Source organism: Sinohyriopsis cumingii, chromosome 3, assembly GCF_028554795.1.
Source record: "Sinohyriopsis cumingii isolate HCF-2022 chromosome 3, ASM2855479v2, whole genome shotgun sequence".
NCBI classification, from domain to species: Eukaryota; Metazoa; Mollusca; class Bivalvia; order Unionida; family Unionidae; genus Sinohyriopsis; species Sinohyriopsis cumingii.
In genome coordinates this window covers 38,648,185-38,660,751 of record NC_142963.1, presented here as the reverse complement: position 1 = coordinate 38,660,751, position 12,567 = coordinate 38,648,185, and the positions used below count along the sequence as shown (strand labels likewise).

At 33.7% G+C, this 12,567-nt stretch overlaps 1 protein-coding gene across 1 annotated transcript; it reads right to left on the bottom strand.

Moving 5' to 3' along the window:
* Positions 1-255: 255 nt before the first annotated feature.
* On the bottom strand, positions 256-8,527 carry LOC149802722 (heparan-alpha-glucosaminide N-acetyltransferase-like). The gene is given in 7 exon segments (XM_089953824.1): positions 256-509; positions 1,383-1,454; positions 1,457-1,494; positions 2,348-2,418; positions 4,265-4,351; positions 4,908-5,034; positions 8,460-8,527. Coding segments are annotated over 7 exon segments (639 nt in total). The 3' UTR covers positions 256-333.
* Between the last annotated feature and the right edge of the window lie 4,040 nt (positions 8,528-12,567).

The window sequence follows — 12,567 nt, the reverse complement described above, 5'->3', positions numbered from 1 at the left end:
TGTCACCTGAGTCTTGCTGTCCCTCGTTCAATAAACAAACACTTAACCATAAAATAATAGATTTTCCAATATCAATGTGTTGAGTTATGATTTAAAAGAAGGTATTTTATTTTCTATGTCCTTCTGAAGAACAGTTGAGTAACAAAAAGCAAACAAACAAGCAAGAATATCACATGCAAAACAAACAAACAAACATGGATATCACATGCAAAACAAGATACTGCCTTATATAGGATGATGAAGTGCATGTAAAACGAGTCTCCCTTTTTTATTATAAAGTTCTGCCATAATAGATCGATACTTCTGACCAGATGCAAAATGACTGTAAACTGTCTATACTGATACGAACACCCGGTTATAGTACAAAATGTAGGCCACTATGACCCAGAATGTGGCTCCCCAAAGGTCCATGGCAAGATTATCAGCGTGGCGTGCAGCTATTTTCCACGAAATAGGGAAACATTGATGAAGAAGCTCGTGCCCTAGGTAAAGCACAATGGCATTCATCCCTGGAAAAAAAATGGTCACCAATGATTTCTAAAATATAAAGATAGTTAAATTGAAGGCAAACATGTTAATTCATTTTTTTTTAAATATATGCTGCTCTATTAAAAATATGATAAAGCCTGACCTAATAATACATGTTTTTAATATTATAAATAAAGTTCATTCCATTGCATCTGCCCGTCAGCATCTTCGTCGTTTGTCTTGCAATTTCCCAGGGTTTTCAAACTGATTTGCTGTTTTTTTCCCGTGTTTAATAAATTAGTTATTAAAATTCAGTTTTACTTTTTGTTCCTGAATTGGTTTCACATTTGTTAGCCGGGAGAGGGTGAATAAAATAGGATATAATAATACGCGGGTGATTTTTATGGTTTCACTGGCTAAAACATTAATAAAAGAATAGTGACATGGGTAGAGGTATTTGGAGAAAAAAAAGCATAATTGTTTAATGCAGAATAATTTAGTAAGGAAATGTCGCAACGGTTAAACTTAACGAATTGTTAAAACAAATCAAAACTAAACAATATGCATGCGAGACCAAGATGAAGAAAAGTTATTACTGGAAATATAGATACTATAATACAAGCCAAATCATGTACTCATTACAATTGGAATGCAAATTGCTCATTAAGGTGATGGAAAATAAATACCATCCTGTACGAAGAGGTGGTATATACAAGGACAGTAACAGCTTTTACAGTTTTTTTTTGAATCTTGAATATTGGTACAATTACAGAGGTATTTCATGTGTACACATTCAAGTGGTACACTATTGGTAAATTTACATTGATTGATTGATTGATCATAGTTAATATTTGATGTATACACATTCAAGGGTTACAATAGTGGTAGGAGGGAAACATTAGTGAGACGTTTACCTGGATAAATGAATGGTGCACCAGACCAGACCTTGTACACATCTATTGCCAGGTAACAGAACGTCAGCAGAAAAAAGACATTGCTCCAAAAGTGAAAACAAATGAAAGTGACCTGAAACCACAAAAAAAAAATGTTTTTGTTACATATCATGTGTTTTGCTTCAATAATGTTTAATTTGTTATGGATTTTGTGCCCGTAATGACTGAGTTGTAATGGATTGTGTATCTGTAATGACTGATTTGTAATGGATTGTGTGTCCGTAATGATTGATTTGTAGTGGATATGTGTGTCCATAATGATTTATTTGCAATGGATTGTCTGTCTGTAATGATTGAGTTGCAATGGATCTGTGTGTCAATAATGACTGATTTGTAATGAATTGTGTGTCCGTAATGATTGATTTGTACTGGATTGTGTCCGTAATGATTGCTTTGTAATGGATTGTGTGTCCGTAATGATTGATTTGTACTGGATCTGTGTGTCCATAATGATTGATTTGTAATGGATTGTGCGTCCGTAATGATTGATTTGTAATGTATATGTGTATCCATAATGACTGATTTGCAATGGATCTATCTGGTGATATGCTCATTATTCAAAACAAAAGCATGATCGTTATTATAAAAAATCTTTAAAACCAAAAAGTGTCAAGAGTTATGAAGTCTATTTTCATTCCGTGTCCTTAGATGACTTATTTTGATAATTTAAACCTAATATATTTTTGTTTGTTTATTTCATTTTCGTGCACTGATGAAAGAATCTCCATAACTCTTGAAGAAAATAATGCATACATACATGCACACACGCACGCGCACGCACTCACTCACGCACACACACACACACATATATATATATATATATATATATATATATATATATATATATATATACATACATACATACATACATACATACATACATACATACATCGTTACTTACTTACCTGACCTAATGTCTGACTTACCACAGGTTTTCATTTACAGGTATCCATCCGTCGTTTTGACTGAATTTGCGGAGGATGCCACCAATTAGACCCTTAAGGACACATAATGAATCAATATGAAAGCGAACAATTAAGCACATGATCCTCAGATATTCTTTCACACAATAACCTAGTTACAAGTAAAAATTACTTACCAAAACGTTTGTTCCCCATCCCAGTGAGAAACATTTTCTCCCATCCCGACTTATATCGCATCTATTCGTTTCAGTGTTATAATGACTCAGTGTTTCGATGACACAAGCCTTTTATACATTTTTCACTAATCATTGTATAGAAACCGTTTGCTTCCATTTTCATTAAGCTCACCATCGATTTCTTTGAGAAGAAGAAGATGATGATGATGATGATGGTGATGAAATCAACGTGTCATCGAGTGTATGCACAAGATCTGGGTGTCGGACCTGCTTCCAGGCATAGGGTAGCTAAACAATGCAAAAGTGAATTTATACAAGATGCTTTGTAACGCTTATTAATAGTTCTCAATAAAGGCATTCTCTTGAACAGTAATTTAGTATGCAGTTTACAAACGACACGACTATTCTTTAATTTTTAGTTAAATAAGATATAAGGAAAGATAACAGAGCGAAATAAATTGATTGGTTGATTGTTTGTTTGCTTTACGGCGCACAAGCACTGTAGGGCTATATTGCACCACAAATAGGTTATATGATAAAATATCATGTATGAAAAAGATTTATTACCTACGAGCAATTAAACCATAAAAACATAATGATAGGTTGAAAATATATGATCAGCGTGGGATGTAAATGGTGTGTATTAAGTGTAATAAAGACAGATACATTATGATATACTGGACTATAATGTTCTCGTTAACTGCCGTGTTTTTTCTATGTGAAGACCATATGATACAAGCTTCTGCCTCGGTTAAAATGGCACTGACTAAGATGGCGGATCTTATATTAGTATCAGGTGTGCTATTTTATATGAAGGCCATATCAAAATGCCTTCTCGCTGCCTTAAATGGACGACTGATCGTAGTATCGAGTAGTTCACTGATGTATGTTAATGACTATAATGCCAACAAAGTGATTTAAGCATGTTGGACGTGATATCTTGTATATTAGAACTGTTTGTAAATGAAGAATGTCCGCAATGCTACCCCGTGTTATTAATAGCGTCTAGACGGGTACAGTTTTATATTTAAAAAAAGCATAGTTGGTAATATTAGGTTTTAAATCATGATATTCTAAACATGCCATCCATGTATTCACATAATGTATCGACTGATTATCTGAACTGATTATTCTAACATGGTGTGTATATCAATAACAGCTTCTGAATGTGTCGTCGAGTTAAATTAATAATATTTAAAATCGGATTCGTTCTCTATCCAAAGAATTTAAATGCAGAAAGTATGTGACATTCATTTAGATCATAAGATGCCACCGTTCTAGTTGTACTTACCAGAACACAAAACCACAACAGAAATCTGTAAGTCCTTGGTTTCCAGAATTTATGAATTACAAATATTTTTCCAGCCTAAAAAAATAAACACGAGAGTAACTGCATATGAAACGAAATTAAAAGTGAGTTGTGATAACTATTTTTGTATCTCAAATAAAAACGTCTTCGATCTAGACGTGATGAATTTGTTCACTCAAGAAACGTTGTCATAAAATTTTTACATTTTATGCCAAGATTCCTCAGTTTTATCGCCAGTTCTTCTTAACAGATGCTACATGCCGCTTTCATGTAAATTATAACGTATTTCATTATTTGTCTTTATTACCTCATAGAATTTGAGGCATACGACTTAATCGGACGGGAAGCAAATAACTTATACCTATCACGATATTTATTGGTGAACAATAATTTTATACATCTAAAAAGTCTCTTTTTCACTTGTTTTATACATACCTGAAGTCCTAGAAAGCAAAGAAAACAGGATGTCAAAGTTCCAAGAAGCCCCTCTGGATCGTGGGGAACACTTGTTTGGTACAATTCCTGCGAGTTCTGTAGTAGTACTATTAGTGATGATGGAGATGACATTTTTAGCAGTTGCATTTAAAAAAAAAATGTAAAAATCAAATTCCGCTTATTCATAAGGTAAAAAGCTGCATCAGAAATAACAAAGCTGCATCAGTAACAGAAGTAGTGTTGGTGGTGGCTATGATAGTAGTAACAGTAGTAATAGTAGCAGCATCAGTAACAGGGATAGTATTGATGAGCGTGGCATCTGCATATTTTACTAATACTTTTTTATGTACAAGTCACATAGTTTCATGCCATTCTAGGTTCTATTTCAAACATTAATGACTGTATCATATTAGACGGAGCTTTCGTTCATTTTTTTTTTTTTGTTCGTAAAAGGTGCAGCATAAAATTATCAAGCCTCATTTACTTTATGTATACAACACAAATAAATGATGAGATCAATATATTAACATACGATGTTTTTCCCAAATGTAAATATTAAAGAGTAATATATCTGTACTTATACCATGATTAGAATTCTTCAAATGAGAAGAGCATTACAGAGTTACAGGAAGCGACCACTCACTTTGCAAGTCGGAGATTGATAGATATGGTTCACTCCGAAAACTTGTCTATCGATGTAACTAGCAGCGCCCCCCGTGCAATTTGCGTTCTCCCCGGAGTTAGCCAGACCTCCTGGACCAAGGTAGCCCCTAGGATGAAAATAAATATGAAAGTAAATTTTTAAAAAAAATAAAAAAATACCAGCACCATTTTCACATGCTAACCTAGTCAGATGAGATTTATCGTAAATATATTATAAGAAGAGGGCAATATTCTGAAACACAAGAGAAGTAAAATTATGGTCAGTTAACTTGAATTAGGGATTCACAATGTCATAACGTGTAGTATAGTACTGTGATATGTTAAAGAAAGTACAATGCTACTTCCTGTCAGGTGGTGTGCTGATGATTTGTATATTTTACTTCAATGAATCGAGGGATTTTAACGTGCACCAACCGAAATACCCTATCCTGCTGACATTAATTTGTGTTTACAATCGTAGCCACAATATCGTTGTCAGATACGGAAGCCCTGAATGTACACCACGTTGAAATCAAATGTTTGATTTCATTAACCACGGTAAATGAAATTCTGGAAGTTCACTGATGCTAACAGTATTTCAATCAAAGTTACAGACCTTTCTAAATTTTCATATTTTCAATATGTGCTTGAGTTTCGTGCTCATAATGTTTTGAGACTACACGACCAAAATAAAAACTCAGTTCTCTCAAAAAAGTTGTTCCCGATAACAGATGCCCATCTCTAACGATGAGGGATAAAAACTGAGCAGATTGAAAGTGTTGCGAACTGTTTTTAAGTCTCCACTATTACACTTACATAATTATTTAATATTAATATTCGCGATGGAATGATGGATCTGAAATTCACTGATGAAAATGCGGTGGCAAATATATAGTATCAAGATAATTTTCAGGAGCAACTAAGATATTAGCTTTAAGTTGACAAATGCATGTGAAAATCTCTAATCACGAATCAGGTCCGAATTTATTGCAACTGCTTTGAACCGGATAGTGAAAAAGGATTATGAATGCATACATATCTGCCTGCCTGTTGTTGTTGTTGTTGTTCTAGGGTTTAACGCCATTTTTCAGCACAAGATAGCCTGCCTGTATGTATGTATGTATGTATGTATGTATGTATATGTTTCTTTTGTATGTATATATGTATGCATGTATGTATGTATGTATGTATGTATTTATATATGTATGTATGTATGTATGTATGTATGTATGTATGCTTGTATGCATGCATGTATGTATGTATGTATGTATGTATGTATGTATGTATGACTTTATATCCTTTTTAACTGAGATTTCATCCAGTTTATCAAGTTAATGATAATAATATCTTAAAAGATGGAAAAAGGATGAAATTACAGAAAAAATCAAAACTCATGTTACAACTAACATGTATTAAGATAATGGAACATGAAATATAATTTAAGCATATAACATATTTTCAGAGAAATGTCAGAACCTACATTTAATTTGGTATTGCACTTGCGTTCTAGAGACGTTTGCTTATTGCATCATAATACAAAGTTAATATACAAGGTGTATTTTTTAATTTTTAACATTATCTTTCAGGCAGCCACTGCAAGGATTTAAACCTTTCTCAAATATGTTTAAAATGATTTCTATACATAGTCCAGTCGCGGGAAAATAATTCTGAACTTTCCTATGAATGCATGAATGTATGTATGCATGTTTCAAGCGGGGTTTGAAGTCTTGCAAATTATACTTACTCATTCACTTCAAACAAGAAAGAAATGTACCAAATAATAACAATTTTGTCAACGTTTACTATATTGACTTTAAATGTTATTTTATCTTGTTTCATATTGTTATGCTTGTAATACATCACAAATGTAAGCAAAATCTTCGTCAGCATAAATCGAATTTACAATATATAATTATGACTTTCGACATTTTTTGAAGAGGTGATGTGTTTCCCGGTAACTAAAGATGGTGCTTTTTCAAGTAAAAATCTTAGGTCTGCCAATTAATCTGGTTTATCAAGTAATTTCAATTTCTTTGTAATAATGATAATTTAGAATTTGGAATAAAAATGAATAATTCTCTCCGTACTGTTTCTCTCCAAGACCTAAAATGTATTATGCAAAATATAAGTAAACTAAAACAAACGAAGAGTGTGTGTATCATGATCAAACGGAAGCTATATTGGCCATCTCCATGCTTTGGCCGAGTTTTGAAAGGGAACATGCTTGTCATGAATTAAACCTGTTTCGTGTGTGTTTACGTGCGTGTGTGACTTTGCGTAATTTTAGATTACATTTACCTTGAAATCAGTTTAGATGACTGTCGCAGATTAAGGCAAGAAATAATTTAATTTCGTCTTACAAAGATTTAACTATTTGTCGTCGTACATGCGTACAACGTTACCTACGGAGGATAATTGATTTCCTACTTAAGCAATTGAACTAGCATCTATCTCGTCGTAGATCACTTGCGGTGAGAGACACTAAAAGTATGGTATGCACGTGCATTTTACCCTTACTAATACTCATTCTCATGCAGATTTAAGGCAAGTTTCTTTTCTAACTGAGACAGTGGTCTTTTGGATCTTGCGAATGAGTTTACGTTCTCCAGTTTTGTTCTACAGCAATAGGGTTGTCTGTGCATATGTGTGTGCGGAAATATCAGGCTGTCGGTCTGGCCGTCCGAGTGTCTGTATGGGTATGGAAGATGATATGACCATCACTTCCATACAAGGACGAAACCGCTGATTTGTAAACTTGTGCGCATGGTGGATCCATGAAGGGAGTGTGTGGCCAATACAAGAATTCTGAAGAAATGTGTGGCTTGACAATGGACATGTTTGCAAGTTTTTACAAGAATTTATGAGTCATACGGCTGTACAAATGATTGAGCCAGGATTCATTCATATGTTTGTTTTTATTGATTATGTTGTTTCAATTTAGTGCAATTGAGTCATTTGCATTATGTGTATGTATGTATGTATGCATGTATGTATGCATGTATGTATGCATGTATGCATGCATGCATGTATGTATGTATGTATGTATGTATGTATGCATGTATGTACTTTTGGTTGTATCTATTTATTTTTAGAAATGGCTACAACAGCATGCTCAAACATTTGTTGCATTTGTACGATTTTCTTTATGACAACAACAATCATATCAAATGATTTAGTTTTAGTGGAGGTAGTGAATCGAACTCTAATTAATGCATGCCGTAGTATATAAGCAATTTAAGAATAAAAATATTATTTATATTGAAAGTGTTAGTAATTTCGGCACTAGTAGCTGTGGTAATGGTCCGTGCATTTCAGATGCATCTGCACTAGTAACAACAACATCATCAGACGTAGTGGTGGGTGTGATAAAGTTTGTAAGAGAGGCTGCAATATAAGAAATATATTTTGAATCTTTACCAAGAGTACTACCACCATCATTATATCTGTTTTTGTTATCAGTCAGAAAGCATGAATCATACTAGTTACTTTTACTTTCACCAACCTTTGTTTTCGCTACACATGGTTTGTCCCATTGTAATAGATTTGCACTGACAGGATCTGGTCAATTAGATAGCCACCAGCAGTACCATTAGAGTGTAGGAACATTGCACACGTCTCCATAATACGATAGCTTTATGAAACGAAGAATTTAATAATGACATGTACACATATATAATTAGCCTTAGTGAAACAATAAGCTAAGAACTCTAGCTAATAATCAAAATAAGTATAAATATTCCCCACTCCACACATGGGATAAATCAATAAAAGTACTGGCTGTAAGATCGACAAAATAAATGCAATTTGTTATGGCTCTGTTGCGTTAAGGAATGCACATGGAGGGATAATGATTGTCGATTATATTTTTTAAACAAATAAGTTACAACCATTTTTCTTGCAAATCAGTAATTATTTAAACTATTTGAACGAAGGAATTTTGTTTTATTAGAATGATAAATTGAAATGTAACATTTTGCCAGGTAACCTAACTTTAAATGTCTGTTAACACAAGTCCACCGGCTACAAACCCCTGTTAATTTTGGTATATGCCAAACAAAGAATTCAGCTTCCATTATATTTGCTTTATATAATGTGCGCACCTCATGAAGAAGATCTATCCGCTAAAATTTCAATAACTAACCGTCGATGTTGAACTTATGCCATTCAAACTATTACGTTTCTTTTTTTTACTTCACTGAAACAATTGATAAACTCGACTTTACTTTGATGTTTGTCATGAAGGTGTCATGCCTTAGATATTAGGTTTAAGCGTTCAAAAATGTTCGACTTCAAAAAACATTATTCGGATATAATTATATTAATGAAATAGATTATGCTTTTCATCAGATATACGATTTTGCCAAAAAGTGTTTATCTTACAAACAATGCATTATTTTTCATGGTCTAGGTAGTCCTACTATTCTCACGCCCTACTCCGACCCTATCTCTTTTTGCATTTGTTATGCTTCAGAATATGCCAAAGGAGAGATGAGATGGAATTACAAAAAATTGTAGGATGCACTTGCTCTGCTAGCTGGTTATGTACGGGACCCACAAGCGCCTGTTCAGGGTTTGCAATGAGACAGTTGCTAGACGTTGTGACCTTGTGCATACTGGGATTCTGTCTTCAAATATTTCACCCCATTTTGCAATAGAACGTTTTTGAAATGCATAGTATATATGTATAAAACTACAATTGGTGCTTATTCAACAAAATCAATTTATTGTTTAAATTTCATATTATTTCCAATGTTTTGTATTAAACTAAGTGCGATGTCTTTTGAATGAATGGTAGCAATTTTGCGAATCGATTTAATTTCAAACAAAAGCGTTAAATTAGTTATTGTGAATTTACACATTCTGTTAGAAATACCATAGTCTTGTTTTAAATTTGTGGAATTGCAAATATTTACAACTAAAACATCATTTCGGTGTCAGACCATTAACGTCAGTATTCACACACTCGCTAATTATAGCTCTGATGACATATTTTTATTTGATTATGCTGCTATTTGCTTATATAATGATTTGGTACACGATCTCTGCTCGAACAGCAACGCGATCAGCTATAGCATAATTCCTTTTACGAATATTTTAAGAATCCTGCTTTTTTGTAAACGATGATGTAAGAAATATATTTGTACAAGTTGCAAATTTTAAACATATGATGGAGCACAAACTTTAAAAACATATGTTTCCTTAAAATGATATACATGTTACTTTCATACATAGATTGCATTTCTCTTGAATATGATTGATAATATCCGGATAAGGACATTAGCCTTTAACTTCCATTTATCTATGAATATTTTCGTTCCAAACTTAATAGAGAAGCGTTTTGAACTCTTAAGTTCTTTCATTCCACACTAGGTATGCCTATATAAAAGATATGATGCATTTATAATGGAGATTTGATCGCTTACCATATGGCTATTTGCTGAACAAACTGCCCGTTTAACTTGCATCGAAGGAATGAATAGTGTCATTTAGAAGATACCCTTCTTGTTTATTTATTTTACATTACGTCTTTTATGTTCTATTGCAAGCACACACTATGTAAAATATTCTTGTTCCCAAACATTATATTCGCTTTGTTGAAGAGTTCTTTAATGTGATTGTGATTAGGATTTTTAACGTAGCTTTTAACAATTTTTCAGTCGTATCGCTACGATGTCTACAGTGTAGCAGTTTATAGTGATGTCTAGCACTGGTGCATCATGCCGCAGACGTGTAGCATGATGTCCCACCCAGTCACATTATCCTGACACCAGGCCGACCAGTCCTAACACTAACGTCTTAATGCTGAGCGCCAAGCAAGGCAGCTGTTAGTACCATTTTTGTAAGTCTTTGGTATGACTCGGCCGGGGTTCGAACCTACGACCTCCCGCTTCCGAGGCGGACGCTCTAACCACTAGGCCGCCGGAGCGGTCGAAGAGTTCTTTAATTACAATAGCACATATGATAATTACACATGACGTTATACAGTAAAATTGAGAATTCCTAAGAAAAAATAATCATAATGTATTTTCGACCTTCAAAAATATCAAACATTTCATTAAGATACCTTACTTTACTCAATGTCATTTTAAATAGATTCGACTTACAAATACATGATTGATAGTCTTATTGACCGGAGGTACTAAAGCAGGAGCAAAGCATAACTTTGCGATCGTAATGCTATTAAAATTTGATTTACCATTTGAGTAATTGATTATATTCATCTGATATGTTCATGTACCACATACCTTAAATTCGCTAATTGTCGAAATTTCAATTTTCAGAATATGATTAGCCAAAATTTGTTAATATCTGTTTAAGAAATTAAAGCAATCATAAGTGAGAAAAAATTCCAAGGGTTCGCCACTAATGAGACTCAGATTAAAGTATGTGTCTACAATGGGGTTGTTAAATTGACCCGTTTGATGATCTTTCAAGCTTTGGAACACTGTATACAAAATATTGTATCCAAGAAAGTTCGTTTACTCTGCAGTAGGTAGGCAATCCATGTAAGAGAGACATCATATGAACTGTTCCGTCAACAACAGTAACACACTATGATCGACCCTAAGGGAAACTAGATACCAATAATTGAAGCACCTCACACTCTATTGTATTTGTACAGTTTGTAGACACCAAGCAAATTTGTTTTGAAATATCGAAGACACAATGTCATTTAGTATAATGAACCATCTATTTATTCCGGAAACTAAGGAAGGTCTTGGACGATTTGGTTAGGTTTGGGGGTTGAAGACCATCACTCTACATTGGTCTAAGACAAACAGGCCATTATTTAAACATGAGTATAGAAGAGAATGCCGCTTTATTAATTATATTTACAATACAAGTGCTGGTTTGGTGGTTTAAAATCAAATGGAACATTGTACTAGTCTAGATTTGTAAGTCTTCTGTACTTTAAAATCAAATGTTTAGGCGTTTTTTTTAAATCATAATCTTGGTCCAAAGAGCTGTAAACACTTCTGCATACCTTTTTAAGTGTTACAAGTTTCGGGTCGTAATGTCAAGATTTAAAGTGATTTAGAAACTCGGGTATTTTCAATCTGGTTCGATTAATCACAGTTTCTCTATCATCTGACTTCGTTACAAAGCAGACGCAACCTGCTTTGTTCTCACCACCCCTTCGGAAAGAGACATCGGTAATGTATAGGTAGCTGATATTTTTCCTTTTTTTCGCTATCTCTTTAGAAAAAAACACCGGTCATCTAGAGGTATCTGCTACTTGTCCTTTGTTTTCACCACCCCTTCATAAAAAGACATGGGTCATCTAGAGGTAGTTGCTATTTGTAAAGTTACATCTATGAATCAATAGTGAAATTGTTTCTCGATTCGAATTCACTAGAGTTTGACAAAATAAATTGATGGTGGTACATGCTATTGATATGATATAAACAGATCAATGCTTGGAAAAGGGTAATTACGTAATTTAGATCACACAGTATCTTTCCTTTGCTTAATTTGAAGGAATTGTCTGGAATGTAATAGAAACATACATTTTATTATAGATACAGTGGTTCCTTGACTTACGAGTGTCCCAACTAACGAGTTTTTCGAGATACGAGCCGTCTCTCGGCCGATTTTTTGCTTTGAGTTGAGAGCTAAAATTCGGGTTACGAGCCAGCTTCAGATACCCCACCGCTAGTTGG